The sequence below is a fragment of the Trachurus japonicus genome, chromosome 1, assembly GCF_045865225.1.
Source record: "Trachurus japonicus isolate A0001 chromosome 1, Traja_1.0".
NCBI classification, from domain to species: domain Eukaryota; kingdom Metazoa; phylum Chordata; class Actinopteri; order Carangiformes; family Carangidae; genus Trachurus; species Trachurus japonicus.
The window spans coordinates 13066877-13081402 of record NC_140907.1 but is presented as its reverse complement, the minus strand read 5'-3'; the positions used below and the strand labels follow the sequence as shown (position 1 = coordinate 13081402).

At 40.3% G+C, this 14526-nt stretch overlaps 1 protein-coding gene across 1 annotated transcript; it reads left to right on the top strand.

Moving 5' to 3' along the window:
* Positions 1-236: 236 nt before the first annotated feature.
* On the top strand, positions 237-12595 carry LOC146991481 (voltage-dependent calcium channel gamma-1 subunit-like). The gene is made up of 4 exons (XM_085773364.1): positions 237-871; positions 6594-6668; positions 11362-11508; positions 11596-12595. The coding sequence occupies exons 1-4, from the start codon at positions 634-636 to the stop codon at positions 11826-11828; spliced, it is 693 nt and encodes a 230-aa protein (XP_085629490.1). The 5' UTR covers positions 237-633; the 3' UTR covers positions 11829-12595.
* Positions 12596-14526: the final 1931 nt, after the last annotated feature.

Below are 14526 nucleotides of genomic sequence, written 5' to 3'. Positions count from 1 at the left end.
ACAATGCATTCGGAAAGTTTGCATGTGTGAAAACTGTTTTTGAGCGGCAACTTGTTATAGCACGTTACACATCTCCACCCACTGGCAGTGTAACCGGATAAGCAGACAGCCTGACATCTTGACTCACTGGTCACATTTATAGCATCCAACTGCCCCATCTGCCCCACCCCGCCCACCCCCACTCCCCCAACCCCACAGCAAAACAGTTACCGACACATGCAGCAGCCTCCGTGCCCATTGCCCACCATGGCAGACAGACAGTTTGGTAATCAACTTTCCTGATCTACCTCAACAGATGTCAGTCTAAACTTGCAGCCCCATCAGTTGTGCAGCAACTCACAGTGAGTAGGCAGAAGGGGACTTGTAACTAGGACAGGAGCAGTCTGGCCCCTTTCCCTTCGAACCAGAGGCACAGATTTGAAACAGGGGGAGAGAAGGCACTAGTCTTAGGCAGAGAGAGAACATAAGGCGAGACGTTCTGGGAAGCCTGCTGCAGTCACTTGAGGACAGAAGCCCCTGGGACACCGACCAGTGTGCCCACTTTGCAGAGCATCAAATTATATTCATATACTTTATTACTATCATATCAAGAGAAGAATATTCACTGAACAAGAAGTCTCACCTCCTGGAAACATGCACAAGCGAACAAAGATAAAGATTGCCATCTTCGTGCTGCTGGTGGGTATGGCTTGCATGTTCACAGCGGTGGTAACGGACCACTGGGCAGTGCTCAGCCCGGAGGTGAAAGAAGCAAACACGACCTGCGAGGCGGCCCACTTTGGCCTGTGGAGGCTGTGCAAGAAGCACATTTACATTAGCTCGGAAAACTTCATGTTGGATCACGGCTGCGGACCCATCAGCCTGCCCGGAGGTAAGAGTAAAATCTGAAATGTCTTCTGTGGCATGTGAAATTAGATTAAAACTGAAAAACCATATATCACTTCTGGTCTCGGTAATAAAAGGTGTGTTTGGAGTTGTTTGTCAGGGGCTGTGAAGTGCCTCTCTGCAGTCCAGCACTATGCTCATGAGGTATGACGCTACTAAGAATAGAGGTCCTTATGCAGCATATGACATTATAAAGAAAAGACAGATCCTGTTTAGTAAGTTACATGCTTGTGACTGTTCATGATACAATAAAGGCTCTGCCTGTGGTTACATAATTGTTTTTAAGGTAAATTATACCATCTGAGGTCTGTTGGAATTGACTCCAGAAATACAATTTAAGAAATGTCAATGGTTGTAAATGTTTTCTAAGGAAATCATCAATGATGGTGAAATACTGTGGTGTGGCAAATGTGATAATTGTACTTTAAGAGGAATCCTTAGGCAGCAGTTAGCCATAAAGACTTAGCCAGACCACCTATATATTTGACACCAACTAGAGATACCCAAGCGTGTGGTATGGAGGCTGCAGACTTCTAGTAACCAAACATTAGACACCACAACAGCTGATTCTACCGGTGGCTCCTCCTTTCTGGGCGAGAATGTGTTTATTAGTAAAAGCAGCTGGCCCATGATGTTCCACAAACACTGCAAAAAAACAAAACAAAACAAAAGAAAAACATCTCCAGTGAACAGAGGTTTAAATAGGTAGTGATAGGAAGGTACTGAGAACATTTACAAAAGTAGTGTACTTTGGTACATTTTTGAGTTGCTTTACTTGCATAGGTCATTTGCTATAGTGCACATTTTGCAGGTGCATGCTTGTTTTAATCGGACATACATTCACAGTATTGAGGCATTAGTTGGGATGGGAATTGGCAAAATTAGATTTTCTACAATAATTTTTACATGACACACAATGCAGGGCTCTGTAAAGGGCAACTCTCCTGCTGATAGTAGCAATTTTTAAAGTATAATTCATTTATTCTATAATGGACTGTGTTTGCAGTGAATGGTATGGATACTTGTGCCACCACGGCCCTGAATGATGCTGACATAATGTAGTATGTCTATCATGTGTATCCTGATAACCCAACAAGGGTTCACTTTGCTATGTCGCAAAATAAACTTTGTATGATAACAGATGCTCTTACAGCTACTTGGAAAAGCACCAGACTGTGAGTGAATAAAATGCGAGTTAACAGTGTTGAGCTTTTGCTGTCTAGTAATGACTCACATCTCATTGTCTAGTGCTGAGGGTCACTCATCAACATAATGATTGCCAAGACCTAATGGCATGATGACTGTTATATTGAGAGGTGGATATTTAACTATTGATTGTTGTCAGATTTTGTTGGTCATAATTTGGAAATGTGGCTGAAATTTCCACTCAGATTTGTCCTGCTCCCAGAGCTGACAGACACTCCCAGAATGTGACTTCACTGATGGCAGCTGTTTAACTTTTGGGAATCCCAGACACTGTCTGCCCTGCAGGGCTGTTCCAGGAGCAGATGAAATGCCTGAGGGTGGTTCATTTGTTCAGGCATGTGCTGAATACACTAAAACAGCTCTGCCCACACCAGACATGCAGGGAATTCTTCAAACTGTGGCAAGTGGCACACATCTCTAATTATAGAGCATTCATATGATATGATATGAAATTATATGATATGAAATGATACGATATTACTCTGTTTTTACTAGTCACTGGCCAATATCAAAAGGTTTTTTATATTTGCTGCATTATGTGATTCGTGATGACCACCCCTGTAGCCTTTATTTGAGAACTTAGTAAATCTAACAGAGATTCCCAGGAGTCTCTCCAGGCCCAAAGGCTGTATTTGGAGAGGAACGTTATTGTTTATCATAGCCACACATTTTCAGAGAGGTGTCAACCTCTGATCCAAAGCAGGACTTACAACAGTGTGTGGGGAGGGGCTGTTTGCCATGGCACTCTCATCTGGAAAATATGGGCTGCGTTTGTGTTTAAATCGAGTGCTGACAAAGTGCAGATGGTGAGATGATCGCTAAGGAAACCTCATGTGTGTGCAGACTGACGTATCATGTTTGATACCTCTCAGAGAGGAAGTTTCATCCAAGACCAAGTTTAGCTGAGGACTATTTTCTTTCACTTTTAGTGGCTATGCTCTAGTCTGTTGTCCTGCTTTCTTTTCATATTGGGATTGCTTTTGATATTCTGAGCTGCAGGGAGCTGTAAGTATAAGCAACATTAGATATTCTGTTAACCAGAGAAGTTACAAAGCTCTTCCATGTTGCTGCCCCCATGTGTTTCATTTTCAAAGGCACTGCAAACACTTTGAATTTTGTGCTTTAATGATTGAATATTGTGCAAACTGCTCAGCAAGCAGTCAGCGTTATAAAAATAGGCCATGTAAATACTCAGCTGTCTTGGGTGGAAGCCGCGAGGGTCAAGTGTTCTCGTCAAGTCCAGCGTTCCTCTGAGTGACGGGACCACCTGGAAGCGTTAGGCATAGCTCTTTGGCCTGCTGTCTCACCCACCAAATTGTTCCCACGAGACCGTCCTGCAGCTTCCTGTCTCCAAGCAGCTCACATAGCCACTGAAATTACTTTAGGCTCTTTGGGTGTGGGATGCATGGTCCCAAAAAGCAAGTGGAACCACTGGCATTTTGCCTTCATAAGCACTCAAGTGACATGGCAACCCAGTCATAGGTGTCATATGGAGACGTTTATGTCGACATGTGATAAATCCAAAACTTCATTTTACTTCTTTATACAGTAGTTTGTGCTTCAAACTCACAAAACCTGATTGGGACCAGAAATAAAATGTAAATGTAAAAACAAGTCATCCACACAGCAATATAACTCAACGATATAATTCAACTTGTCTTCACGTGTCAAAGTTGACTGACCTGAAAACAACAGTTACATTGTACCAACAAAACATTAAAACAGCTCCAGAGGTCAGGGCCAAACATACGCTGTGGACAAAACAAATTGACACATCAAAGCTATAAAAGGTGCTGCCATGGCATGTGCAGAGATGCTGTTAATCCAGTGTCCTCACCTGATCTGTGGAAGGATGACAGAGTGCCCTATTAGGAACATGAGAGGCTTTGCAGAGCTTGACAAAAAGCCTTGTAAGAGGAGGACCAGCAACAAGTAGTTTCTACAGTGATGAATGTATGTATGTATGTGTATATGTATGTATGTATGTGTGTGTGTGTGTGTGTGTGTGTGAGAGAGAGAGAGAGAGAGAGAGAGAGAGCGAGTGCTCTCCTATGGCAGCACGCTCCACAGATGAATACAGATTAATAATTAATAGTACAGTTTTGTGTGTATTTTTATGCAGTTTGTACTCTAAAGACAACAAAAAGGTTTAATTAGGCAATGCACAGTTACATGGGAGAATAAAGCTACCTAACGCAGATAATGAGCTCAACACACACACACTCCAAGTTCTAATAAGTTCTGAGTGACGCTGCTTAGATAAGAAACCAGATGTGCATTTAGTGAATGAAGAACCAGACAAGAGTCCAAATTGACTAAAACTCAAACCCAAATTCCAGGGATTAAGTAGAGGAGGGAAATGATTAGCATTCCTTTAAAAACATCAGTATTCACAGTTTTTGGAAATAAGTTCCAAGATATTTACCATTTTCCTTTTGAACATAAGATGATTTCGCTCAGAAGTCCAAATTTGAAGGACCTCAATCCCACTCTCATACAGTGTGCTTCCTACAGTGAAAAAAAAATGCTGGTGCTTGTTGCTTAGTAACAACCTCTGTTTCCTTTTTCTTTTAATTCACCACTCCTTGTCCTCATTCATAAAAAAAATATTTTGAGCTTGTAATTTCAAATGATTTTTTTTAAATGAATATTGCTAAATTGACTTGACTTACAAAACAATATAAAGCAGAGATAGTATGTGTGGTTATTACAACTAATTTCTCTGTGCTGCTTCCTTTTAGGGACCTTTCAACATCCCTATTTGCTTATTTTCATGGTTCCCAGGGAACATAGGAAAATGATGCCCACCCCCCAGCATGGGTGGTTGAGTGCTAACTGTGATATGATACCATGCAGTATGACATATTTCCACATGAAAGCATTTCATTGATGTCCCATGGTGAGACTATATGGAAAACAGGATTAGAAACTTGCATGTGGAGACTTTATAGCATAACCAAGATCATTGACATGCACCAGACTTTCCACGGGATTAAGTGACATAGTGGTCTGGTGTTACATGCGTAAACATTCTCACTATCGCTCTGTAAATAAGATCATCCAAACCCGCCGCATCTTATCTCTTTTTAATGTCAGGACATTCTTCTGCTTTTAGAAGTACATGATACATTAACTTCACCAGCTTTTAACCCCTGTATATATTATTAAAACGTAATGGTACACATGTGATATGAGATGAGTCAGATGTAATCAATATTTGACATGTAACTATGTCTATTTCTACACTGGATTCATGGACGTTTTTAGAGTTGGCATGGCATCAAAGAGTATTTATTCAATCCAAACCAACCCCTGATCACACAAGGCAGTCTGGCTCTATTTACACAAATCCCTAAGGTTTAACACCTCGTCTGCTTGAGAAGAATTGAACTTGATGTCTGCTGTAACCATTTTTACTTTTATGACAGTCAAACCACAAAGAGCAGACTACGATTCATCACGCAACCGGTTTAGTGGTAAATATATCCCAGAGGTGTTAATCTCTGGTATGCTCTTGGAAAAACAATGTGAGATGAATGTGAGACAGTGTGAATTGCCCAATTGAAGTATCAATTCACATGCAAGAAGCCGGTGCATATTCTATTCTATTATGACCTGGACAATATTCACATGCAAAACACAGTGGGTGGGGTACAGCCATTGGTGGGGTAAAGTTTATGAAGACAGGTGTGAGGTTCACAGGTTGAGTAAAGACAAAGATGTAGTTTAAAGACAACTTCCTCAACAACAAAAGCAAACAAAAGATGGTAGTTATACTTGACAATGTGAAACATTTTTTATCTGCAGTAACTACAATCTGAAACAAAAATACGATAACATGCAGGGCATTTGGTGACAAACCAACAGAGAATTATCACGCAATTTCACAGTGGGCTACCCCTCAGCTCTTCATCCTATTTTTTATTGCCTTTTAGCTCTTTTTTTCCTATATTTTTGATATAGGCTATGGGTCACAGATGTACTGTTTTGATAATTAATCCTGCTCACAACAGAAAACAGCTATTTTCGGGATTAAGAAAAAAACAAAAAAACAAGCCACTAGCTGGGACCTAGCTGGTGAAGCATTTAGTAGTTATGAAGCCAAAATCTCTGCTTCATAAAGGTCTTAGGACCAAAATGTTGTATCTTTGTTGTATATTTAAGTTATTTGCAAGTCGAAGGACAGTGTGCTGGCAAATTTTTCATTTTTTTTCTTCTTTACGTAGTTATGAAGCCAGAAATATCTCTCAGAAGTTGGTAAAGGGAAAAAAAAATCAGAAGAAAAAAAAGTGTGAGCAGGTGACTTATGCTAAACAGATGAATACAAACATGACTCCAGATGAATGATAATGTTGCTCTGTCTCTCCTGGGTGTGTGAATGCTGCTTTTTGTTAACTCAGTAGCCATAACAATTTTACAATGTGCAGACCAAACTTGGCTCAATAAACTCAATTAATGCAGATTTGACTTTGAACTAAGTCCTGTCTTCTTTCTTTCCACAGATGAAAACTGCACTTACTTTGGGCACTTCACTCCTGGGCAGGATACTGAGATATTTGAATATAAAACACAAAAAGGTAGGTAATACACACTGGTGCCCACTTTATTCTCGCCTTGTCTGAAAGTGAGAAATGGAAAGACTAATCTGTGAATTCACATGTTCTTTGGAGCATCCCAGTCTGTGTAAAGTTCAACATCAAACCAGCTGCACCACAGTTTCCCACCTGACTTCACCTGCTGCTGCTGCTGCTCTGCTCTCTGTGGGCTCAGATTTTCATTTATGTTGACTTCTAAACACACAACGCAGGCAGCACTGTCACAGCAGGCGTATTTGACCGTCTGTCAAAGACAAAAGCTGTCATCCCACATCGAACTAACCCAACCCTCTGTGCAGCTGTGGCTATAAAGTCAATGGGCCTCATTCACGAACCGTTCTTAAGAACAAATTTGTTCTTAAGTCCTACTTACGAAGTTTTTACGAAGATTGTGGCATTCATGAATGTTTTCTTATCCAGAATTTGTTCTTAACTAAGAACAAAATCTACGAACAGTCAGGAGTATACTTACGCACTTTTAAGTGCTGAGACTTCTGCAAAAATAACCGATTATAGTGTTTTCTTTTGTTCTGCAGTTGTATGATATTATATGATTTGAATAAGAATTATTTTCTTATCTTTTATGATGTTTTTAATAATTATATATTAATAATAATAATTGACAAATCATTGCAGTTTCTTAAAAAAAACATTATAGACACTTAATTCATATCAGTTTTTTTTTAAGTGTTCACACTACACACAACTGTTTTTATTATTTTTTTAAATATATGATAATATGATGATATTTATGATGGCACACGTGAGAGTGTGGTCTCTCTGATAACAACCCGAAGAGCTGCATCCACTGCTGGCTACTAAATATAGCCTAAATATAAATATAAATATAAAAATATAAACTAAATATAAGCCTTTTGTTTGTTTCTTTGTTTCATTCCTGCCACAGTAGCGCCACTTCACTACTTTAGTTCTTTTTATGTTTGGAGTCTGGTGCTCCCTCCCAGATTTTCATTTGAGCATTTCAACTTTCTTTCTCACTCCACCTTCTCTGCTCAGTGCCTGTGGGTTCTGTGTGCACACGGCCCTGCAGTCTCATGCCCTTTTACAGGCATTGATGGGGCGGTTACCTATGCTAATCCTATGTTAATTAGACTCACCTGGCACACGCCCTCAACTTACGAGGAGATGGCATTCATCAAGTAGGAACACAGCTGCGAACAATTCTGAGGCTTACGAACGCGTTGATGAATCTGACGTAGGGTTTTCTTAAGGAACCTCTTAAGAACAACTTAAGAAAGAATCTAAGAAGGTTCTTAAGAAGATATTGGTGAATGAGGCCCAATGTGCTTCCACAGGTTATAATTTGCAGCATCATATGTCCCACATCATCTCACTGCCAAAAGCAGACAGCATACACGAAACACATTGACACTGCATTACATGTGATATTTATTTATTTGTTTTGTTGGGACCGCAACAGCAGCGCCAGCCCTACAATCAGGACTATCCTGACTGAATGATTGATAGATCATATTTCCATAACTGACCAGCCAAATCAGCCGAGATTTGACATTCAATATGTATTTGGCACAGACAGGCTCTGATAGTGAGGTGTTTACAGACTTCAATGTTGCCAGTTTAGCGCTTTGTATCTAGATTTAGATTTTAGACTTCTTTTGAACAGGACTAGATCTAAACTGTGACCCGATCATATATGGATGCCAACTGAGGCTTAAGACTATAACTCTTTTTACAGTGCTTACAGAGCCACATGGGTTTCCCAGCCACATGAAGGAGAACTTACAACCAACCAATACACTGAGCCTTGCCTCCACGACAACAATTACTGTAAATACATGCATCACAGGGTTACTAAAAGAGGCAAAGGAATAACCAAAACCTAAAGTAATTGACAGATCGGAATATCCCATGAACAACAGAAAAACCAGCATCTGGAAATGAGACAGTTGGCTTACAGCAGCACAGTGATAAAAGAAAAGAACAGTCTCTCACTGAAATGCTTAAGGCCTTTTAATTTCAACCAATTACAGGAAATGTTGAGTCTCTGAAATGAAGTAACTTAATGTAGTAACTTAAACACGACTTAAACAATCTAACCCTAACCCTAACAGGAATGATACATGTGCAGGTACTAAAAAACTCCCATCTCTAATTCTATACATGAAACAAAGTGAGTTAGATGTAGAGTAGAGACATGACTCAAATAAAACTCTGCTAAGTTCTGAAATCAAGGTAAATGAAAGCTTAACTCTCTGGCTGATCATTTTACATTTACTTACAGCTGAAATCACAGCTTAGTATTTATCTTAAATGTATAGTATGTGTTTGTTGATTCGGCAGTTATAAAATCAGAATTTGACCTTTGCGGATCCAGCCACATACACACAAGTTTTGACTTAGTCTTGTTTTTGAAGATTTATGCATTTTGAATGATTCTGTTAATGTGTTTCCTTCCCGGTGATAATCTGCTGGGGATTGTTTATCACTCTCATACCATGCGTTAGGAACAGTCTGAGAGATGTTGTGTACATGCAATACAATAAATATTTCCTACTCCTGTTCCCTTGTTTCCTTACACTCGTTCCCTCTCCTCAGTGACCCTGTTTTACTGCTATGGCCTCTCTGAGCACAGCCGACACACGTTGTATGACAGCCCTCCCATGTAATGTGGGTTAGAGGGCTGAGCACATGTGGAGCACTGTCACACTCAATTACTGGGGTGTGAGTCTGAATAGACTTATACATGAAGTCGAACACACCCCCACACCCTAAACTCTGACATGTTAATGCATTCATCGGTATCCCATCCTCCAACACACATATGCATGCATGCAGGCACACACACACATGCACACACACACACACATGCACATGCAGCATCCTAGTGCTGATGGCCAGCCCTTGAGGGGCACACTGCAAGTTTGCTGGAATGATTGCAGCACTAGGCCTAAGTTCCTTGTTGTGTTATTCACTCTTGACTGAGCCATTTGGCCATACCATAATGGTACATATGGTTGAATGAACATAGTAGATGGATGTCACCACAGGCAGATCCATCCATACAGCAAGACTCTGGCCTGCCATAGGGAGTTTGCCAGTGAAAAATAAATGAAGTAGAATGAGAATGGTGCTATAGTTTAGAATAGTTGAGGACACTTTATGAATGGATCTGGGCCTTTTGAGGAGCTTCATACATTTTACTAACCCACATAAACAATGCACAACGATTATAAGATGTTATCATGTTACATCTCTTTCCTCCGGGCACACAAAGCATGAATGAATCAAAATTTCCTTTCTTCTCCGCAGCAGTGCATGGAGATAGACAGAGATAGATAAGATTTGCATGTGCCCATTCTAGAAATCAGAGGAAAATAAAGCAAATTTTAACAATTCTGGATCTTTATGTTTTTAATCAAATCTATATAAAAAAAACCCATCAATATGTGCGCATACACATGCTACATATATGCATGAATATAAAATACATAGACATCAAATCATTATAACACTATGACTTAAAAATCTTCTCTGTGGTTGGCTTTTTTCACACCTACATTTCAGTATGTATAGTTCTAAGGTGCTAACGTGACTGAAACAGGCATCTTGTGAATGTTTACCTCATTTTAGCATGGGGAAACTTTGTTGTTTCAGACTGAGCTAACCAATGAGCTGCACAGACATGCAGTATCTCAGAGAACACAGAGCGTTCAGGGTGCGGCCCGTCCTCCCCTGCCAGCAGAAGATGAAGGCTCTCTCCCCCCAAAGGAGCGCCTCTCCCCTGGGCATGGTTCACAGGCAAACAGGAGGCAGATCAAAGGCCTCACATCCTTATCCACCCCTCTGCTCAGAAAAAAACAAGCCAGCTGCTGTTGCTGCTACACAGAGACACTATCAGTCAGCACAGGGACCAAAGCACAAAGTATATTATTTTTCTAATGTTCTGGTAAAGCTTATTCTTCTGTGTCACACTGGGTGATGTGTCCATTGTTTCCATTCATCACTGCAAACCACATTTCTTCACATGTTCTCTTCTGCTGCTGTACAATAAAAAAAAAAGCCACTATTTCACCAAATATGTATTAGTCCGCTGCTGAAAATAGTTCCCAAGAATTCACTATTGACTCTTCTGTAATGTTTGCTCAACTGTACCCTGATGTTTTATGAAAGAATTACTTGCCTTTAAAAACGTACCATGGTAAGATAGGTTTGGGTCAGGATCTAGGATCTAATAAAATAATAATAATAATGATAATACTAAAAATGATAATAGAATAAAGCAGCCATATCCCATAAGTCTAACTCGACACTGTACTGTTTTCTACAATTGTAAGAAATTCTCCATGTGCAAAACCAGCTGATTTGAAATTGGATTGGCTAAATGAAACACTAGTGTTTCAATCAACAAGTAAATGCCGAAATGCTACATGCTGTCATTTCTGGGCTACTGTTATTACTCACTTCAAAGCAGAGGAGCATGTCCTCAATAATTCATTGCTGCTTGTTAAAGTGGTGTCTTATTATTGATTGTAGAAACTGTGAGACTGTGCCTTTCTAACCACAAGCTGGCTTCTCTGTATCTGTGAATCACAGACTTATATGAAATGGTAGACTGTTGTAGACGTTGTTATTCTTTTTACATCATAATAATGATGACAACTGCCAATGCTCTGTTGTCTCTTTCATTCCACAGAGTACAACATTTCTGCTGCAGCCATCTCCATCTTCAGTCTTGGCTTCATTCTACTGGGCTCTCTGTGTTTACTGGGATCATGTACTGGTAAAGGCAAAGGAAGAGACTACCTCCTCAAACCTGCTGGCATGTTCTTTGCATTTGCAGGTGGGTTCAGTTGTAATAAGCAACAAAACTACAGTAGCAAACTACCACAGAGTGTGTGTCACAGTATAACCTCTCTCTTTCTCCCAGGCCTCTGTTCCTTCATCTCACTGGAGGTGATGCGTCAGTCGGTCAAACGGATGATCGAGAGCACCGACACCATCTGGATGGAGTACTACTACTCCTGGTCTTTCGCCTGCGCCTGCACCGGCTTCGTCCTCCTCTTTCTCTGCGGCATCGCCCTCCTGCTTCTGTCCATGCCCCAGATGCCCAGGAACCCGTGGGAGACTTGCATGGACGCCGAGCCGGAGCAAGCGGAGTGATTGGCTGCACAGACAGACGAGGGCGGGATGAGAGTGACTGTGTCTTTTGTTTTGATAACAGGTGTTAGATTCATTTCAAGAACAGCAGCTGGCCTTGAAGGGGTCAGGCCATGACGACAAGAGACTGGCTCTGGTGTGGATGGACTGATGCAGTGATCATGGGAAATTCAACCTCCCTACAATTACAAAGCAAACTGAATGTGGGCCTTTTTGTTGGAGTTCTGAATGTTTGCCTTATCCTGTATGTCCTGTAAGTCCTCGCCACCACCTCCATGGGTTTGGTTCATATCAGAGGCCAGAGCTCAGATCTGACCCGTGGCCTAAAAAAAAAAAAAAAAACCCATCATATTTCTCAACAAGAGCGGATCTGGGCCAAATATTTGCAAATATCTGAAAGTATGGTTATATGCCTCCCTTTGCAACTCATCCTTTATTACCTGCCTTATAGTAATATAGTAAAAGTCACTGTTATGCATCCTTGATCTTCTTTGGTCCCACTTTTGCCATTGTCATGCACACTGTAGTTCAAAGGATGACAATAACATTTTGGGAATATAGTAGATACAGTTATGGCCAGACAACATGATAACTTGATTTTATGTACTGCTTTCTGTATGATATCTTGTACATATCTAATGTTCAGCTGTTGGTTTTTGTATGGACAAGGAATCACTCACTTACAATAAGTAGAACAAGTCATGATCTGTATATCAAGTTGTATGTTTTAACATTTATAAAGAACCTTTTAAGATGAAGACGGTCCTGTTGATAAGAACTTTTGGGTAAAGAAATTATTTTAGAGCAGAGCAGGAGCACAGAGCAGGTTTGTGTGTGTGTGTGTGTGGCAAGCTGAATGCTAAACACCCACATAGCCACAGCACAGCACTGATCATGCTGGAAGAGGTTCAGTTCTAGCAGGTGCACATACAAGGCCTTTCACTTTTTGTTGACGGCTCCAGAGCCGTGCTCAGACAAAAAAATCTCTGTTCATTTCCCAGTGTGTCACAAGTCGTTATTGTACTATATTGTCAAGGTGTGAAAGAAATCCATATAGAGAACATAAAATCCACATGTTTCATGTCTTATGTGTGGGCAGATACAAATGTGTAAGTGCCAAAAAAAAAGAGGGCAGAAGAAATAGAAAAAAATGCAGCCTTGCTTACAGTGGACTGCCAGTCAAAGCTGGTCCAGTCACACTAACACATGACAGGAAATATGACACACCTCTATTTTTAGCAATGCAACTGTGGTGCAGTTTTGTAAACCACTGCTGCACATCAAGTGCATTATTTCTAAATTATCTGAGATAATGATAATAATGACATTTTGACTTGATGCTGCTCAGTTACAGCAAACTCAAGTATTTGGGATGAGCTCTAACAACAATGAGAAAAGTGAGCAGATGTGGACCAGCGCTGGAAGTGTCAGAATTTCAAAGCAGCAATAGCAGTAAACTCTTATGAGGCCTCAGCAATCACATGAAGCATGGATAAGAGGATAGGGCTGAGTCATTCAGGTGACGAAGCAGGAAGCTAAGATAATTATCTATAGTGATCAGAAAAAATGATAGCATTAAATGTTTAGAATTGTCAGTTTCCCTGTGGGGATTACTGAGTTACTTTTTTGGCCATGTTAAGTAAGTAAGTAAGTAGATAAATTGACCTCCCTCTGCAGAACCAGGTGTGATGCCAAAACAGTTCACACACTGCTCACTTATGCAGCTGTTCAAACTTTAAATTAATTACTTTTGTCTTTATTTTATCTACAGTATTTTTTTTTTTAGAAATATGTCAAAAGCTGAAACATGAAAAGAAACAGGAATAGAAGAAGCTGTGACAAATGCTGACATGTGCTTTCTGTATTCTTTCTGAATTTCTTATGTTAGACTTTACCATTGAACACGGCATGCAAACAAACCGGTTGTGGAATTCAGTGATTGTGTGTGGGTGTGTTGATTATAAGTTAAAACTTTGTAATGAACAACTTGATTAAAACTTGCTTTAGACAACATCTGTCCTTTGACATCACTTTACGTAACAAAGCAACAATTCAGAAGTGTGAAGCAGAGGCCACTGCTGCTGATGTTAGGAGTTTTTCCATTAAGTGGTGGAGAGCTGTATTTTATTTAATCTGATGTGTAATTGTTGCTTTAAAGGCTTTAAAACTGATGAAAAATTAACATATGCTGAAAAAAATGGTATTGGCATAAAGCCTGCATTTTCCTAAATGCCATGTATTTCCATGTAGAGAATGATGAGGGGAAAAAGGACATAGAATTCAAGGAGTTTCAATAAAAACACTTTAATAGAGAAACAAATAAAAAAGAAAATAAACCTTTGAAACACAGTCTAAATCCTTTATTATAACCACCACCAATTGAAATGAGTAAAGAGTAAAACAGATCTATTCATTATTTTGTACCCACGAGGGAGGAACCAATGGGACGAGGAGGCTGGGAGAACAGGTGTGCCATTGATTCACTGCAGCGAGGGAAGAACAGAGGAGAGCAAACAGATAACAGGAAGAGATGTGGCGTTTATAGAAGGCTGAACACAGTGCTCTCTACTGGCTGGGCAAAAGGTTGCTCCCTTTCCATGTGCCACACACACTCACGCACACACACACGCGCGCGCACACACACACGTCGGTGCCGCTCTGTTTTCTTAAGACGGTAACACAGAAAATATCAATTTGAGAT

Bases quoted from the DNA above. Each gene is read 5' to 3' on its own strand.
- LOC146991481 (XM_085773364.1), top strand. From the start codon at position 634: ATGCACAAGCGAACAAAGATAAAGATTGCCATCTTCGTGCTGCTGGTG. The intron at 872-6,593 runs GTAAGAGTAAAA...TTCTTTCCACAG, and splicing joins ACCCATCAGCCTGCCCGGAG to ATGAAAACTGCACTTACTTT. The intron at 6,669-11,361 runs GTAGGTAATACA...TTCATTCCACAG, and splicing joins TGAATATAAAACACAAAAAG to AGTACAACATTTCTGCTGCA.